The sequence below is a fragment of the Gossypium arboreum genome, chromosome 12, assembly GCF_025698485.1.
Source record: "Gossypium arboreum isolate Shixiya-1 chromosome 12, ASM2569848v2, whole genome shotgun sequence".
Lineage (NCBI taxonomy): Eukaryota > Viridiplantae > Streptophyta > Magnoliopsida > Malvales > Malvaceae > Gossypium > Gossypium arboreum.
Genome location: NC_069081.1, coordinates 12,306,827 through 12,326,917, shown reverse-complemented (window position 1 = coordinate 12,326,917; position 20,091 = coordinate 12,306,827). Strand labels below are relative to the sequence as shown.

Genomic DNA, 20,091 nt, shown 5'->3' with positions numbered 1-20,091 from the left:
TTGCATTGATTGATCCTGGATCGACTCATTCTTATATTTGTGTGAATTTGGTATCTAGTAAGAGTTTGCCTATTGAGTCTACTGAATTTGTGATTAAAGTGTCAAAACCCTTAGACAAGTATGTGCTAGTTGATAAAGTTTGCAAGAATTGTCCTTTGATGATTCGAGTTCACTGTTTTCCAGCTGACTTAATTTTGTTTCCATTTGACAAATTCAATGTTATTTTGGGTATGGACTGGTTGACACTGCATGATTCCATAGTAAATTGTAGACAGAAAACTATTAAATTGAAATGTGAAATGGTGAGGTTCTTTGGGTTGAAACTGATGAATCAAATGAATTGCCTATTTTGATTTCATCTATGTCTGCTCAGAGGTATGTAAGGAAAGGTTGTAAAGCTTATCTTGCTTATGTGTTGAATACAAATATGTCTGAATTGAAAACTGAATTAGTATCGATAGTCTGTGAATATCCGGATGTGTTTCCGGAAGAAATGTCTAGGTTACCACCGGTCAGATAAGTAGAGTTTGTTATTGATTTAGTACCTGGGACTTTACCAATATCGATTGCTCCGTATAGGATGGCTCCGACTGAATTGAAGTAATTAAAAGCTTAGTTACAAGAATTGATAGATAAGGGTTTTGCGAGACCTAGTTTTTCTCTTTAAGGTGCTCCAATGTTATTTTTAAAGAAGAAAGATGGATCTATGAGACTTTATATTGATTACTAACAGCTCAACAAGATGACTATAAAGAAAAGTATCCTTTACCGAGGATTGATGCTTGTTTGATCAGTTAAAAAGAGTAACAGTATTCTCGAAAATTGATTTGAGATCTGGCTACTATCAGTTCAGATTTAAAGAGTCAGATGTGTCGAAAACTGCTTTTAGGATAAGGTATGAGCACTATGAATTTCTTGTTATGTCTTTCGGACTAACTAATGCACCTACTGTTTTTTATGGACTTGATGAACAGAATTTTCCAACCATATTTAGATAAGTTTATAGTTGTGTTCATCGATGATATTCTGATTAATTCTCGAGATGAGTCCAAGCATGCCTAGCACTTGAGAACTGTATTACAGACTTTGAGAGATAAGTAATTATTTTCTAAATTCAATAAAAGTGAGTTTTGGTTCCGAGAAGTCAAATTTGTGGGATATATTGTTTTAGGTGATGGTATTCAGGTTGATCCAAGTAAGATTTCGGTAATTGTTGAATGGAAACCACCAAGGAATGTCTTTAAAGTTAGAAGCTTTTTGGGTTTAGCCAGTTATTATCGATGATTTGTCAAAGGATTTTCGATGATCAATACTCTGATAACCAAGTTGTTGCAAAAAGATGTTAAATTTGAATGGTCCAAAAAATGTCAGCAAAGTTTTGAGAAATTGAAAACATTATTGACTGAGGAACTGGTTTTAGTACAACCTAAATCAAGAAAAGAATTTGTAATTTATAATGATGCATCATTGAATAGTTTGAGTTGTTTGTTGATGCAAGAGGGCAAAGTGATAGCTTATGCCTCGAGACAGTTGAAACCGCACGAGTGAATTATTCGATGCATGATTTGGAATTGGTCGCCATCATTTTTTCTTTCAAAATTTGACGTCATCATTTGTATGGTGAGAAATTCCATATCTTTACTAATCATAAGAGTTTAAAATACCTGATGACTCAGAAATATTTGAACTTGCAACAATGGAGATGGCTCGAGTTACTGAAGGATTATGAGCTAGTGATTGGCTATCATCCGGGAAAGGCGAATATAGTCGCAGATGCTTTGAGTAGAAAGTCCTTATTTGCTTTGAGAGCTATGAATACGATATTGACTTTGTCTAATGATGGTTCAATTTTGGTTGAGTTAAGAGATAGACCGGTATTTATTCAGCAAATTTGTGAAGCTCAGAAAAATGATAATGAATTGTAAGCTAAAAGAGCTCAGTGTGAATCGGGTAGTGATACAGACTTTTAGATCAGTTCAATGATTGTTTAATGTTCAGGGATAGAGTATGTGTACCGAAAAATGATGAACTTATTCAAAAAATTCTACATGAGGCACACAGTGGTTGTTTATCGATTCATCCAAGTAGTACGAAAATGTATAATGATTTGAAGAAATTGTATTGATGGTTGGGTATGAAATGAGATATTTCAGAGTTTGTTTCTAGATGTTTGATTTGTCAATAAGTAAAAGCTGAACACCAAGTGGCTTCGGGTTTACTACAGCCAGTGATGGTACTCGAGTGGAAATAGGACAGAATTACGATGGACTTGTGACTGGCTTGCCTTCGACTCTGAAAAAGAAAGATGTCGTCTGGGTTATTGTTGATAGATTGACGAAATCAGCTCATTTTATTCTGGTACATACTGACTACTCACATGATAAGTTAGCTGAATTGTACATTTCTAAGATTGTGAGATTGCACGAAGTGCCTATTTCTATTATTTCGGATAGAGATTTGAGGTTTACTTCAAGATTTTGGAAGAAATTACAAGAGGCTTTAGGTACGAAGTTAAATTTTAGTACCGCATTTTATCCGAAAATCGAAGGTCAGTCTGAAAGAACGATTCAAGTACTTGAAGATATGCTCCGATGTTGTGTTCTAGAATTTGAAGGTAGTTGGGAGAAATATCTACCATTGGTTGAATTTGCCTACAACAACAGTTTTCATTCGAGTATAAAGATGGCACCGTATGAGGCATTGTATGACCGCAAGTGTCAAACTCTATTGTATTAGATAGAGCTTAGTGAGAGACAGATTCACAGGGTTGATTTGGTTAGAGAAATTGAAAAAAAAAAAGTAAAGGTAATTCGTGATTGCTTGAAAGCCACTTCAGATCGACAAAAATCGTACGCAGATTTAAAAAGAAAAGATATTGAATTTCAGATGGGTGATAAAGTATTTCTAAAAGTATCTCCGTGGAAGAAGATTCTGAGATTTGACTATAAAGGCAAGTTAAGTCCACATTTCATTGGGCCATATGAGGTATTGAAAGGATATGGCTAGTGGCATATCGGTTAGATTTATCGACGAGTTGGAAAGGATTCATAATGTGTTTCATGTGTCGATATTGCGACGATACTGTTCTAATCCCTCACATGTGATTTCTCTAACAGAAATTAAGATTTGACCTGATTTGACTTATGGTGAGGAACCGATATAAATTTTAGCTCGGGAAGTTAAACAGTTGAGAAATAAAAGTATAGCCTTAGTAAAAGTGTTATGGCAACGACATGGGGTCAAAGAGGTTATGTGGGGACCCGAGGAAGCTATGAGAAAATAGTACCTAAACCTATTTTCTGGTAAGATTTTCGGGGACAAAAATCTCTAAAGAGGGAGAGTTATAATAGCTCGATTTTGGGTCTAGTCAGAATAGTAGTTTCGGAACCACAAATTTGACAGAGAAAAAATTATTTTTCTTATATTTTTATAGTCTATGGTTTTATGGAATGATTTTGTGAAAATTTCGTTTGAAAATTTTGACGTTTGAGCACTCAATTTAACAAAAAGAACTAAATTGCAAAGAGTGCAAAACTTGAGTTCTATATGCTAGAGGTGTTTAATTGCTATGAAATTTTAAATTGAAGGTCCTTACATGGTAATTAGACCATTTGTTAAGTTAGTGGACAAAAATGGACATTAGATAAGAGAAATTTTATGTTTTAAGAAAAGGGCATTTTGGTCATTTAGTAATTAAATAAATAAAAAGCCAAAATAAAGCCAAAATTTTTCCATCTTCTTCCTACCATAGCCAAAAATTAGAAGGGGAAGCCATAGCTAGGGTTTGGCCACTTCCAAGCTCGATTGTAAGTGCGTTCTTGCCCAATTTTTAATGGTCTTTACATTTTTAAAGTCGTTGTAACTTAATCTACCTATTTCTAGCACTAATTTGAGGTATGATTAAGGTCTAGGGTTTGAGCCATGTTAGACATGTGTGTATTTTGATAGCCAATGGTAGAAAATGTATGTTTGTTGTTAGAAAAATGACTTTTGCTAAGTGATTTTCGGTAAAAATGTCAAAAATGACCTATTTATTAAAGTTACAAAATAAGTAGTAAAAGTGTCATTGAATGAAAAATGTGAGCTGGTATGAGTATAATAAAGATTCGACTAAGCTTGGATAATGAAGAAATTGGATGAAAATCATTTTACGATCCTAGGGACAACTGTAAAAATGTGAAATATTAGGGGCAAAAATGTAATTTTTTCAAAACATGATTTTTGGACTAAATTGAACAACGTGTATTAAATAAGGTAAATTTGTTATTATAGATCAAGAAAAATGAGGTTTGGACCTAGACCGAAGGAAAAACAAAGTGTTTGACGATTAGGTCAAATTTCATTATTTTTGTACTGATGTAAGTTCATATGTAAATAATGAACTGTTGTATTTATATTTTACATGTTTTACTATTGTATGAATTGTGAATGACTCTCTGAACGTACTCGACGAAGTTTCGACATACGAAAATTTTCAATTGAGCCTTTGGAATAGAATAGGATACGAGTGACATGTCACTAGGAACCAATGTGATTATGTGATCTGGGTGCTGGTCCCGTACGTCCTACCAATGGCTAGGAAGTTCGGCATAAGTTGCAGATACTTGACAGCTTGTGTGAGCAGCACTGAATAGCTATGTCCTGACAGACAACTTATGTGAGCAGGCCCAGGAATAGCTCGAAAACGAGTCTATATTTATGATAAGATACGAGGTAACTTTGGCTACATATATGGAACTTATGTGCAAGATTTTCGAGTATCCGTTAATATTACGAGTGTTCAACAAGAATGTCAAAGTTATGAAATACTATGGTTATGTTATGCGGTGGTAGAGGTATGTACTTAAAACTCATATGTAATGAGCTCGATATATGATGAAACTTTAGTAAGGTGGTGATTGGGTAAGTATGACTATAAGATTTTATAACATTCATGCCAATTTTCATTATACTAATAGTATGTAAATGTGTGGTTATGATGCTTATTATTTGCATAGGAACTTACTAAGTTTTATAGCTTACTCACACTATCAACAATTATTTTGGAACCAATGATTACAACATTTTGAGTTATGACATGTATAGCGGACTTGGTCATTTTCTTATGTGTCATAATTGATTTGGCCAAATATGTTGGCTTATATTGGTTGAAAGTTTATATTGTATAAGGCTATTTGAAATTAGCTACTATTGGTATAAGCAATTTATATGATGATGTCTTTCATGAATGTTGGATTTTACTCGTTTTGAATTGGTGTGATAGATAGTAGCAGATTTTACTCATTTTGAATTGGTATAAGCAATTTATATGATTGTCTTGATTCTGGCTGAATTGGTTGTATGTAAATGCTTGAATTGGTGCTATGTTTGTTTGGTGTAGGTGTATGCATCAAAAGGTGGCAAAATGGCTTGATAAATAGCCTTATCTTTGTCTACACGGTCTGCCCCATGGGCATGTGTTTAAGCTGTGTGTCCCCTGCACCCTAATTTTGCAAAACAGAATGCTCAGAATTAAGTACAGCCATGTAGATGACACGACCTCAGGCACATGCGTGTGTCCTGGGCGTATGAAGTCTACACCTATTGTATAAAAAATCATAAATTTTAATTCGACCACACAGCCTAACACACGGGCGCCTGACTTGGCCGTGTGTCTTCAATTTGTTCTCGGGTGACAAACAGAGAGTTATACGGGTTCAGAACACAGGCTTGTCCCATATCAATACGAGTGTGTGACCCCTATTTAGTGAAAAAAATTTGAAGTACTGTAAAATTTTCTAAAGTTCACGGTTTAATCCCGAACCACTTCCAAAACATGTTTTGGGCCTCGTAAGCACGTAATAGGGACAATGTGATTGAATGTGAATGGTTTTTAATTTGGACAAAAATTTATGACTCTGATGTGTATGTTTGCTTGTGTTTAAGTTCGGTAATGCCTCGTACCTTGTTTCGGCGTCAAATACGGGTAAGACGTGTTACAATTCATATACAAATAAATATCTAGGTAAGTTCGTGTATCTAAATTGAGTACATTTATATGTTTGAATTAAATGTTGTATATGTAAATTGTATAATTATCATGTATGTGAAATTGATCTAAATATTCGATAATACCTGATAAATGTCAAATCCTATTTGAATAAATGAAAGTCGATGGATACAGGATTTCCCGTATTGGTTATAGTCCAGCATATGTTGTGGACACACCATAGCTCAAAAGAGCGTCCCGTTATTAGTCGTCTCGAGCTTCCAGTTATATGGTTCAGCGAGCTTCCCGTTATAGCTCTTCGGAGTGTCTCGATAGGTTGTGATCCTACATTTGTTGTGGACACACCTTAGCTCTTATGAGCATCCCAATTAAAGGTTCCTTTTGAATTTCCGTTAAATTGGCTCTTTATGAGCTTCTCGATAATGCTCGCTTGAATTGCCTGATATTGGCCATCCAGAGCTTCCCGATATGGATCTTTATGAACTTCCCGACAAGGTTCTTTGTGAACTTCCCAATTATGGCTCTTATGAGCTTCTCGTTATATAGCTTGGATAAGCTTCCAAATAGGCTCTTTATGAGCTTCTCGAAATGGCTCTGTGTGAGCTTTCTGTTACAAGGCTCGAGAGGTGCTTCCCGATTATGTGCCCTAATTGGGTACCTCCTGAAATGAATTGACGAATTATAGTAGTGTTACTAAAGTGTACTATATAAGTGTATCTATCGATATTTTAAATAAATTCAACGGGTAAAGTTTTGACATGGCTAAACTAAATTTGAAATGATTCGTCATTAAAATGTACATGTAATATAGAAAAATATTATGGAAAGCATGTGTATATGAAAGACATTAAATGATGAGATCATATATGTTCTTGGTATTATGTGAATTACTTGACTAACATGATTGGTGAAGTTGTGTTTTAGGCTACAAACCAAATTGCTTGGATACATTATTGTATGCTTATCTTAAATGTAAATATATGGTAAGCTAAATTCCTGTTATACGAACTTACTAAGCATTAAATGTTTACTAGATTTTCTTTTCTCTGTTTTATAATGCTCGGAAGCTCGTAAAGGTTAAAGATCGGTCGGAGTATCATCACATTATCATCTAGCTTGTTTTGGTATAAAAAGTAATCTTATTTTGATATAATGGCATGTATAGATTAACTTGGACTATGTTGGCATGTAAATAGTTGTTTGTAACTTAGCCATTGGAATGGTTAAAAGTGGATTATTTTTGTATGTTATTATAAGTTTATAAATATATGTCATGTCTAGCTTATATGTATGTGGTTTGGTTAAATTAAATTAGGATAAAATATAAATTATTGCAAGAAGGTAAGTTTGATCGTATGAATATGTGATACTATTTCATACATGATAATGATGTTTGCTTGATTTATCTGACTTGAATTGGTTGGAAAATGTATGCAAATGTTATTGTAGGTTGAAGGTAAAATTTGGGTGAAAAATAAGGTTAAGAAATTGCCTTATTTTGTCCACACGAGTAGACACACGGGCGTTTGTCTTGACCGTGTATTACACATAGCCTGGCACATGGGCATGTAACTTGGCCATGTATCCCCTGCATCTTAAAATTGAGAAATAGAATGCTAAGAATTGAACACACGAGCAGAGACAGGCGTGTGTCTCAACCGTGTGATACACGGCCTAGAACAAGGGCGTGTGTGTGTGTCTTGGCCGTAAAACCTGCACCTAATTTGTGAAAATTAAATGGATCACATAGCCTAGAACACGGGCATGTGGCAAGTCGTGTGGTATAAGTTAGAGAGTTACAAGGGTAAGGACACAGGCTGAGATACGGCCATGTGCCTCACATCGAATACCCACACGGCCTAAGACATGGGCATATCACTTGGCCGTGTGAGCCACACGGCCTACAACGTGTGACCCTTGTATTAAAGAAAAAATTTTAAATTTCACAAAAAATTCTCTGATATTTCGATTTAGTCCCAATTTGATTCTAATCTTTAAGTTGAGCCTCGAGGGTCCATCCAAAGGATAATATGATTATTTTTGGATATGAGTAGTAAATGATATGAATTATCTATATTTGTTCTATAAACTCCGGTAATGCTCTATAACCCTGTTCTGACTACGGTTACGAGTTAAGGGTGTTACATATCCATGCTAAAAATCCTTCCAATCAGTATTTATATATTTCCCTAAGTATCAGGAATGACTACTCATCTCTTAAAGTTAACTCGATTTCAAGTCAAAAAGTGCATGTTGGGTTGGATTCGTGTTTGCAGACAGTTAGAGAAACGAGTTGGTCGTGCTGTATTCGGATATCCAAGAACAAATCAATGGAGAAGTAATTGAGTTTAAACGACCCACGTAGTTGAGGCCGTTAATCTGAGTTGGGTTCTTCAGAGTACAAGACTGCCGAAATCTTGAATTAGAAACACGTATATCTCGGTTAGATAATCAGTAAGGGTTGATTTACTTCGAGAGGAAGAACTAGTGGTTAAGACATTCTTGGCTGCTATAACTAACTTATTGTTTGGAGGAGAAAATTAATTTTTGAGAATAGATTCAGAAATCTAGAATCCACCAACTCTAGGGCTAAGACTTATTATCTGAATTTATTTCCCAATTTAAATTTATTTCCAATATTAATTAATTGTTTATTTATGCTATTTCGATTATTACTTTCTAAACATTTTCAAAACTCCCTTAATTTGTTTGTTTTTTAACAGGTTCGTTTGAAGTCATGGGCATGACTTCTGCCACGACTTTTGGCACGACAAAAATTCTAATCACAAGTTAAATGCGAAAGTTGATTATAATATCCAATCCTTGTGGACTCGACCCTACTACCACTTTTTACTACTTTTTACTACTGTTTAGAGTTATTTTATTGTAAGAATTATTTTTTATGGTTCCGAAACCCATCACCTTCTCGGCATTAGATGCAACTCAAATCCTTCATATTCCATTTGCAAAAGAGGCCCATGATGATTGGTTGGTGTGGGGAGGTGAGTCTTCATGGGAGTTTTCTGTCTGATGTGCTTATAAACTATTACAGAAGATTTTGGGAGTTTCTAGTGCTTACACTTTACAAATAATTTCTAGTGATTTCTACAAAAAAGCTATGGAGCCTAAACCTCCCTAGGAAATTACAATCTGAAAAATTTATTGGAATTACTTTAGCTAACATGAAATATAATAAACTTGTGAATACATCATGTTGTCCTCGGTGCGGAAGGGAGGAGGAAACAATGGATCATTTGTTTCGAGTATGCCTTGAACAATTGAAGTATGGTCAGATCTTAAATTATCGCATGTCTTAAGTAATCAAGATTGGGGATTTGGACATTGGCTTACTGGGGTATTTGATGCATGTTCTATCACTTAGCGACGGCTTTTCTGCTACGCACTCTGGGCTATCTGGCGAGATAGGAACATAAGGGTCCATGAGAGAAAGTTTGCTACAGAGAGGGATATAGCACATTTCATTAGAGGTTACATTGCAGAGATTACTGAGACAGAAAAGAGGACACTTACAAAAGAAACTGGATTGGTGTGCTGGTGGGTACCATGGGTTCAACCATTAAAATCAACTTTGATGGCGCTTTTGACGGATAAATATTACGATCGGCTTCAGGTATTATGGCAAGGAATGTTTAAGGGGAAGTGGTACTTTCACGAGCGGAGACCCATAAAGGGGTTTTGTCATCGAGCAGTGCAAACTGGTATAAAATGAGGTTGGGTGCGAGTAATAATCGAGGGCGATTCATTGTCAACAGTTAAGAAAAGTCGGTAATACATCTGGATACATCAGTAATCGATGCTTATATAAAAAAATACATCAGTTGAGAGACAAATTTCAATAGATCTTTTTCAACCATATACCAAGATCGTCCAATGAGTTAGCCCACGTGATTGAGAAAGAAAAACTGAGAGGGGGTGAGTCCTTTTACCTGGAGGAGGGAGTCCCTTCGTATGCGGAGCATTAGATGACAGTGGAGAGAGCAAGGGAACCAGACTAAAGAAGGTGAAGCGGTGGTAAGGAACAGAGCAAGAGAGAGTTACTGTGAAAGATGAAAGGAAACGCTATTCACTTCTCTCTACACTTTGGAACCGTCGGAAATTGAAATTAATTGCAGCTGTTGGGACGGTTGCCAAGGATTGAGCTAATTGGGCAATGGAACGGTGGTATAGACTTTTTAGAGTTTCCTTTCTTGTTTTGATATTGTTTTTAGATAAGCTTGGGCCTTTTATTTGGGTCTGCGTGATTTTTTTTTTTAATTCTGTAGAATTGTTTGGGTTTTGTTTGCTTTCGATTTGAAAGTAATAAAGCCTAATATGTTTTATTAAAAAAACATATGAAAAGTTTTCTCTTGCACCAAACAATTAACAAATAGAATTTTTTTAAAATAATATCATAATATTATATTACCTCGTCATCAATTAATATAATTTTAAGCACTCTTTAATGCCTTATTTTTGAATATGATTCAATATTACCTCTTTAAAAAAACATGACTTGACTTCATTTTTTTCTATTTTTCATTAGCAAATTTTATTAAATACTACTTTATTGAATATGCCTAATTACCGATGCTTTTTATAAAGATAAATTTTAATTTTAATTAGTATATAACTATAATATTAATTAAGTGATAATTAAGAGGGTTAGAGTTCTATTCAAGTAATAATTCTATTTTACATCAATAAAATTAACATAAATTTAAAAAATATTTTAACTCATTTTTAACAAATAATTATAAATGATAATCATCTATATTTTATGCTTAGAGTGCAATCTAAATAATAATTCTATTTTAAAATTAGTATAATTATTTAACTTAATAATTCTAAATTAAATTATAATTCTTTTTAAAATTAATTTAGTGATATGATAAAATAAAAATATTTTCTGTTATTTCAAAGTTTTTTCCAGGTTTGTATATGTATTATTGGTAGATAGATAAAAAGCAAAAAGGGCATATGGAGCCAATTTCATTTTCTTCTTGGAACATAATAAAATATCTCCTCAAGGGATGAAGAACACTTTCAGTCTTATCATCGGACCAAATAAAAGATAACGCAAATTACTCATTTGATCACTTTAATTTTTTAGACGCATTCATTTAATTACTCAAATTATTTTTCAATTTTGTCACCCACGGTAAAGAGAAAATTTTCATATTATTATTATTATTATTATTATTATTATTATTATTATTATTATCTGGGTTAATTGATGTACAAAAGCACTTAGGCAAAGAAAGAAAAATGTCAAATTGGCATAGTTTCTCCCACCCGCTTCTCCTGAGTTAATGATTCTGCCGGTTTCTATTGTTACTACTAATATCGACAAAGTTTGTGAGCAATAACTGATTGATACATGAATTAGTAATGGTGGGAAATTAACTCCGATTTGTCATTCTTTTAATCATTTACTTCTCTTTAGATTCTAAAACATTCCTATGCTTATTAGTAAACAATTTTTTTTCCATTATTTTAAGTAGGTGAGTTGAAAGTGTTAGAAGTTCCATCGCTACTAGAAAACAAGCGTTTTCCAAAAATGCATTTCAGTACGATTTTTTTAATATGAACCCTTTCAAATATCTTTTGTATCTATCAAACAAATCTCATTTTTGACTTCTTATTGTACTTCTCTTTTATATTTTCCTGGGAAAAAAAAATAGTAGTTGAATTTTCTAGGAAAGATTTGCACGATAATGGAGCAAATTTTGAATCTGATATTGAAAAAGCTATATTAAAAAATGCTTGTACTTAACGCAATTTATTGATGATTGAATAATGAAACTGCCGATCCAACGGGGAAAAAAAGGTTTTGTTTGGTGTTTAGCTAATTTCCTGACGCCTACAATTAGATTCTCTTTTTCCGCTTTCTGCTATCCTATCTGCTCACCCTGAATTCCTATCAATGTCTGCAACACTTGTTCCATGGAAGGTCTCATATCCCTCTCTTGTTGTAAACACCGTGAAGCCAGTTCCGCAACTGCAGTCACCATTTTTTTCGTCGGATAATCGTTCTCGAATCGAAGAGATGGATCAACCAATTCATGCAATGCATGGTTCCTTATTCTGTTCATACCCATGTTAGCCAAATTAATATCATCTCGGTGCCTACTGGTGTCCACTGCCGGTTTTGCGGATATAAGTTCAAACAAGACCACTCCGTAACTATAAACATCACTCTTCTCACTGAGCTGGTAGCACTGGAAATACTCAGGGTCAACGTAACCGGGCGTGCCTTGTGGAGCAGTTGAGACATGAGTAACACCATCAGGAAACAATCGTGAAAGACCGAAATCAGCTACTTTTACTTCGAAACTATTGTCTAGGAGAATGTTAGCCGTCTTAACATCGCGATGTATGATATCCGATGCATGGAGGTGAGCTAGTGCATTCGCTGTCTCTACTGCAATGCTCAGCCTAATAGGCCAAGTAAGGAAACCGCTGTTTGATAGCTTCCCATATAAATGATCAGCTACGGTTCCATTAGGAATGTACTCGTAAACAAGGAGAAGTTCTGTGCTACGTTTCGACGTACATCCATAGAGTGTGACAAGGTTCGGGTGGCGTATTCGAGGGAAGATCTCGATTTCATTCATGTACTGATCAACACGCTTGAAATTGGTCTTGTATAGGCGCTTAACCGCAACTTCGCGCCCATCACTGAGCATACCTAATGATGAAGCAAATACAAGGAAATTAATGGTGAAGGGCGAGTTATGTTTGAGAAGTTAATGTCTTACCATAATAAACAGTGCCAAAGCCTCCTTCTCCAAGTTGTTTAGCAGGATTGAAATTATCAGTGGCTTCCTCAAGTTCTTGATAACGAAAGACGTGAGTTCCAAAGTAAGTGCTTTCTTTTTCGATGTCATAATTTGAGGGGGAATATGAAGGGATGGTTTGAGACAGATGAGTAGTAGAAGTAGTGGAGGGTCCTGTACTTGAGGGAGGTGTTGGAAGGTACTTGTTCTTAACCCCGGCTGCTGGTTGTCTTCGTTTGAAGCATAAAATCCCGATTCCAATAAGTATACCAGCTATAACTGCACCAGCTATCCCAAGGCCTAAAGAAGAAAGAAGATAAAGCAAAGAGAAAGTTCAACTTTTCACTAAAAACATTTGCGGAAACAACACTTGGTGATAATGGTAACCAAATAATACCTACTCTAAGGCCCACATCCTTCTTTTCACCTGCCACAGTACAAACATCCTAAATTAGTAATACCATGGAAAATTAATCCAATATTTCTTCCCACGGTTTGCCCTATCCTAAGTAAGGTGCATTGCAAAAGTGCTTAACTTTTGGACTTCAGTTACAGTGATGGTGATGGAGCTCAATTCCTATCAGCTGTAGAAGCAAAAAATTTTGAAAAAAAGAACAGATGGAAGTTTGTTTAGATTTTAATTAAAAAATATTATCAATTTATTCTTATATATATTAGAATTTGGTTAAGTCCATCATTCGATTATGAATTAATTTATATCTATATATATTATATTTAAAATTTTGATTAAATTAATGTCAATTATTCTCAATTTAATTATAAAGTTATTAAAAGTCCATTATTTTATAATAATCTTATAATTTAATTTATATAAAATTTACAACATATAATGTGATTCAAAAAAATTAAATCTTTAACTTTATTATTTCAACAAAAATCATATTTTAATATTATATTAAAATTTTAAATTTATTATATAAAATTTTCATGAAATATCACAATTTAATATATTTTTATTATTTGTAAAAATAAATTAACCATTATAACCGAGAAGGAAATCGATTAAGCACCAATGGTAATAGTATTTATATAGGAAAAGAGAAACATCCTTTGTTGTCATGTTTAATTTCAAACAACAGTGAAGGATTTATTTGTTTAAATGTAAAAGCTTTTACGGATATTATTTTTAATTTTTTTCTTATATTTGTTTCATGTAAAATAGGATGGACAACGTAGAATTACCCTTTATTTTCGTAAAATATCTTATCAAATTCTTTTCCATAAGATATTTTTCAAAATGATCAGGCTCTACTCACTATAACACTCTCATACCCAACCCAAACATGGGGTTAAAGTTCAGTATTCACTAATTAATCATATTAAATTAATTTTCTTTCTTGTTGCATTTTAATCACATAATTTATCTCAATATCTTGTTTCACATATCAAATTTCTATGTATTTCACTTCTATTATTTCATCCACATATTTTCTCAAGTTTAACAATTTAGTCATTGTTATCATAAAATTTCCATATTTTCCCACAAATTTACTTTTATAATACTTTATGCATATTTCATCATCTCATAACACATTAATTAAAATTTTACCATAATTTCCTTATTCATATATTAAATTGTTTCACACTTAAACTTTTGTACTTTTTTCAATTTAATCCCTATTACCATGTAATTTATTTTTCACCATATAAGTACTTCAATCAAATAATTCATTATAATATCTGATTTCACATGACTAATTTTCATGCATATCACTTCTCTTGATTCAATTATAAATTTTACAAAGTTTACAATTTAATCTTTAATATCATGAAGATTTATTATTTATTATAATTTCATCTTAACATCACTTTGTAATCAATTCATTACTTATCATAATCTTAAATGTATGTTTATTTGATTGAAAACTTTTATGAAATATTTTTAAAAATTTATCAAATAATAAAAAGTATTTTACACGAATTCATTTAAACTTTAAAAATATTAACTTTTCCAGAAATTATTTTTCAGAAGTTCAGTGGATTAAACCTAACATAAGACTTAAAAAAAATAGAAGAGTGTAATATGGTATGTGAAACCAACTTGTATTTTTATTAAAATAGATGAATAACTCTATAGATGGTGAGATGAAAATCAAAATTGAACATCTTGGAAACGTAAAACACGGAAAACATGAGAGTAAACAAATGAGAAACGATGAACATGTGACTCTAGCGGTCAAACAACGGCGTAAAATACCCAACACAAAATTGATTAAAAATTACATGTCCACATCAGCTATGAAATTTAGGTTTTTATATTTTATTAATTTAAAAAGTATGAGTTGGTGTGATCAAATACCTATTTAGGTAGAAAATTATCATAAAAATCTTTTACTTGAAAACCAATTGATATATTATTTAGTATCGGTTTAATTTGAATTTTGAGTTTAATTATAATATTTAATTTAGTATTTAAATTTTTTTGGTTGTTCTAATTTAATATTTATGTGCATTTATGTCATACATTTATTGAACCACTTAATATCAATTTAATATTAAATTGAACATTATAATTAAACTTAAGTATCAAATAAAATAATAATTCTTTAAAAATATTCAAATTATTACGAGAATATTTTTGTTTTCTTTTATGTTTTTATATAAAATTTATAATAAAAATTAAACCTAAAATAAATTTACAAATGACTAAACTTAAACATAAAAACATTAAAATCCTTAAAACTTCAATTTTATGTGTTGAATAATAAACCTTTTTATACCTAAATTGTTTATAAATATATTATCCCACCCACGCGATCATGTGCTAATACAGTATTATTTAAGCAATTATGTTATTCGTTTTGAATGTAGAAGAGGCAACTTAGCCTTCCTATTCTACTGCAACAAAGCATAGTCACACTATAAATTTAGAAATGGTTTCATCCAAAATATAAAAATAAATAAAGGGAAATTGGAAATAAATGAAAAAGATAGAACATGGGGAAAACTTATAGGAAACTAATACCTATAGATATTTATTTTAGAAATTAATATTTATATTTAATTAAATTTTAACTTAATCTATATTTTTGGTAGTGAGCAATTAAATAATTTGAATCCACTTTAGCATGTTTTTTAATGATTTGAGAATCATTTTAAAATGAACAAAAGTCAAATATGATATGCTGATTGAGAAATTTATAAAAAATTATATAATTAATGAAAGGAAAATATTAAATTATTTTTAAAATGATAATTAATAATTCTTAACTAGTATATATTTAATGATGAATGTGAAAGAGCGTAGTGCGACATGATTAGGTTTGAAGTAAAGGTGAAACCAATAGAGATTTTCATATGATAGAATGATACAATAATGACGATTAATCTAGAAAATTAAGGAAACAGGTGCCTAAAGTGGGGATAAAAGGAATTTTGATTTTTGTATAATATTTATATATTAAGTATTGATTTGATTTAATTTTTATAAATTTTAATATAATATTATTTTGTATTAATAAATTGTATGTATCAATGATTATATTTATTCAATATATAAATAGAATTGATTATTTATTTCTTTAAATGTATATAATTGAATTAAAATTAAATTTTAATGTATATATTTAAACTGCATTTAAAATTTTATTTGTATAATTGCATTATATTAAGACTCATGCATCAAATTGTAATTGAAAAAAATCATATATAATTTTCATCTTTAACCCTTTAATTAACAGCAAGCTTTGAATGTTTTATAGATTTTTAATATTTTATTTTATTTTTTAATGTGGGTGAAGGGAAAATTGTTTCTGTATGAAAACTTCTAAAGTAATAGCAGCCGGAGGATTTTGACATTGGGATTTGGATGAGGATAGAACTGGAATGTTGATGGTTGATGGTTGATGGATGGAACTTGTGGGACTGAAAGTAATTCAACAGTTTTGTCAAATACATAGAAAAATTAATGGGAGTTTTGTCAATGATAGTAAAACCTTGATTTTATTTTATTTTGCGTTTGGGAGAAGTAATTTCTTTTTGAAATTTTGGTAACCACTGCAAAAGATGGACGAGTTTCAGTATCCTATACGGCAAATCTACCTATGGAGCAACATAAAATTAAAATAAACCTGAAACCACTCAAACTTGATATATACTATATATAAAATTATTTTTTAAAAACTTAGAAAACCGATAAACTCAACCGGTTTGAATCAATTGAATTTGATTAAATCGATGCAGACTAAAATCCAATGAATGATTTTAAGAGTTAACAAGGGAGGTGTAAGTACCTTGCGGCGTTAGACGACAATCGCGGGGATAAGATTCATCTGAACAGTAACATATAAATTCGGCTGTGATGAGATCGTGCCCACACTGCCCACCAGAGTCTTCGCATGACTTACACATGGAATCGTTTGCATACCAACGCAGCTCAAAACCAAGGCTAAGCGCTTCTTCTAAAATATCTAAATTTCTAATCTCTTCCAATGATGGAACCTCTGAACTCATTACTGGAATACTCACACTGTAATTGCAAGATCCCAAGGTATTGCGTATGACGGTGTCAAAGGACGTTTCACTGACATTTCTCGTCAAATAATAACCTATGATATTTGTTTCGTTTATTGTGCACTCAAATTGACTAGAAATCCCGCGAGTCGATGTAGAGTTATTTTGTACATCTGTCAGAGGCTGACAACCGTAAAACAGCCATATATCCAGGGTACTCTCCCTGTTGTATGCAAAGGGGGTTGAATAAAAACTGGAGTTGAGGAGATACGTGGGACATATACTTTCGGTGTAATCCATTCTAGCTAGTTGGAGGAGTTGTGAAGATGTATCAATATGAAGGACTCGATATGTGGCTGCCATGATTGAGATCTCTGGGTTATCGTCATTGCAGTTCATCCTAAAACCAGGGTAGCCACAACTTTCTGGTCGATCCAATCCCCAGAAAGGATAACCAATGTACTGAATGTCTCCACAATGGATTCGTGCACTGCAGCTTGAAGCATTCTCATCATTGGCTGACATAGATTTCGGGGCAAGACTCAGGATCATGGTTAAGATCGAGATGAACCAAGGGGGAGGCATCATTTTCGAAAAGAGAGAGAGGCCAGAGAATTTGAAGATGAATTGGTTTTAAGTATCATATATAATCAAATTGATGGCCATTGAGTTTGACAAATTTTCAAAGGGAAGCTTCTATTGGCATCATTATTCTCCGGTAAAAGGAAGTCTAGGTAGCCTAGGAATATTATATTACATATGTATGTAAATTAGTCCTATAATTTATTGGTGTATTGTATTGTATTTTCCATGAGTTGCTAGGGGGAAAATTTGTAATACTGTATTTTATAACTATCAAGACTCACAAGGAGTAAACTGAGTTCTAGTTTCTTAAAAAGTCAACGAGACACCTAAACTAATTGATTTGATAATTGAATAAATCAAATATCAAAATCAAATTAAATAGATTATATAAAGAATTCTTACGGGTAAAGTAAAAAAAAAAATTGTTGATAGCTGATATTTGTTAAGTATTTTTTAGGGTGTCTCTTATTCAGATGAGTTAAACTGTCATTTATATGATATGGTTATTATTCATGGATGTGATATCGTAGGTAGATTCCTATGCATATCAACACATACCTTACTCTAGGGTTTATACGATGTAGGTTCACCTATATGATGGTGTGAACCCACATCGTGCGGTCTTATAGAAAGGTGCGAGTACGTTACATGCGAACCCAAAGTGCAAACCGTGTAGAGTACAGGTCAAGACCCAATCAGGTAGCGAGTTGATAATAGTGAATATCATAACAATTTCTCCCCCACATGGTTCGAAGGAGAGTTATAAAGAGACTCTTCTTAGAACCTGATTTTATGAGATGATAGGTCACATAAAGAGAAGTTTATTAGATACGCCTTGTGTTTTAACTTGTAACGTACACTTCGCCACATGTTAAGAAGTGTTACAGCTGTACACAATTGATTGTGCCCTTATTCTCGGATACATGAATCGTTAAAATGCAAAAACCCTTTTAAAAGGAGGTTGCCTGAGCCCTAAAAACTAAACTGTTTGAATCCGAGATTTTAAAGAAGAAGCCATTGTTGAGAAAAACAACTTCAGAGGTAATTTCCTTAAAATTTCCATTGTTCTTGTTATTTTTTCTAGGTTTATTAGAACACAATGGTTAGGACAAGAGGAAGCAACCATATTGTTCAAGACATCTCTTCACGACGCCGTGAAGTGAGTACTTTAGGAGCTTGAAAATTAAGCATTATCATTAAGATTTAAGTATGTTTTAGTAAGTTTCGGTAAATTCAATAAAATGTGAAAATTGAGTCTTTTATTGACCTTAGGGGCCGAATAAGGCCTAAGAGTGAGCTAATGAACTTTATAAGTGTGCAGAAGACCACTAGAAGGCATACTAAATCGATATTGGTCACTATGTCGCAACACGAAATAATGTATCTCGCAACATAGGGAGTAGAATGGAGAAATCATAAGATTGCTTTTGATGTCGCGACATAGCCTAAAGGTGTCGCGAAATACCTTTGAAGATATCCTAAGAGGAGTATACTAACTTCTACGTCGAACACAGGTCCATGTGTGTCGCGACATCAACTTTGGATGAGAATTAAACAAGAGTCAAGGGGTGTTTTGGTCTACACAATCAAACTTGAAGCTCGAGAATGTCAACTAACCTAGGGTTCAAGACGATAACCACCTGAAATCTATAAATAGGCTCATTTGTCACATATTAGGGGGACTAATTTCTCAGTCTAGTTTTCTACTCTTAAATTCAGTTTAGTTTTTCTTTCTTCTTAGGTTTTAGATTTATTTTCAGTTGTTCTTTGTTCTATCTCAAGAGGGCTGATTTGTGGAAACAACCAAACTTGTGTATTAATTTCGTTCTTAATACAAATCAGGCGTTTTCTTAAACTTTATACTTTGAATCATTCTTCATGTTCTATCTTTATATCATTTTTATATTGTTTATGAAAATCATGAGGAGCTAATCCTTCTATGGGGGATTATACCTTAAGCCTGAAAACTTTAGGAAGTTATAAAGGTGGAAATTAGCCCAAAATTGGTATGGCCTATCTGTGAACACCTTGACCCCAAACCGATCTGGACTGTGAGGTAGAAAGATAAGTAGTCCTTGTCGACTCGTTATTTGAGTGTAAAATCGGAAGATCTTGTTGGGTTAGCGACTAGTTGATTGATAAAGAACCCGAAGCAACGATTAATAGAGATTACCGAAGCGAGCTAGTCACCAATAATTAGATTTGATTTGTTCTATTTTTTATCTCTTGATTTATTATTTCTTTCTTTCTTTTATTGTTTATCAAAAA

At 32.8% G+C, this 20,091-nt stretch overlaps 2 protein-coding genes and 1 long non-coding RNA gene across 5 annotated transcripts; all 3 read right to left on the bottom strand.

Moving 5' to 3' along the window:
* Positions 1-8,882: 8,882 nt before the first annotated feature.
* On the bottom strand, positions 8,883-10,201 carry LOC108481426 (uncharacterized). Of its 3 annotated transcripts, none has more exons than XR_001870749.2 (3): positions 9,521-10,201; positions 9,341-9,444; positions 8,883-9,258 (listed from the first exon to the last, which is right to left on the bottom strand). It is a non-coding gene; the product is annotated as an uncharacterized LOC108481426 (long non-coding RNA). The 3 variants fall into 3 exon arrangements; XR_008276114.1 differs by having other exon boundaries at positions 9,341-9,403; XR_008276113.1 differs by having other exon boundaries at positions 8,883-9,403.
* A 1,540-nt stretch (positions 10,202-11,741) lies between these two features.
* LOC108484667 (LEAF RUST 10 DISEASE-RESISTANCE LOCUS RECEPTOR-LIKE PROTEIN KINASE-like 1.3) lies at positions 11,742-13,096 on the bottom strand (the record flags this gene model as incomplete). The annotated part of the gene is made up of 2 exons (XM_017788543.2): positions 11,742-12,677; positions 12,748-13,096. Coding segments are annotated over 2 exons (1,146 nt in total), but the record flags the coding sequence as incomplete, so codon positions are not given.
* A 3,798-nt stretch (positions 13,097-16,894) lies between these two features.
* LOC128285648 (LEAF RUST 10 DISEASE-RESISTANCE LOCUS RECEPTOR-LIKE PROTEIN KINASE-like 2.7) lies at positions 16,895-17,952 on the bottom strand. The gene has a single exon (XM_053023498.1). It carries the CDS (start codon positions 17,824-17,826, stop codon positions 16,990-16,992), a length of 837 nt encoding a protein of 278 aa, XP_052879458.1. The 5' UTR covers positions 17,827-17,952; the 3' UTR covers positions 16,895-16,989.
* Positions 17,953-20,091: the final 2,139 nt, after the last annotated feature.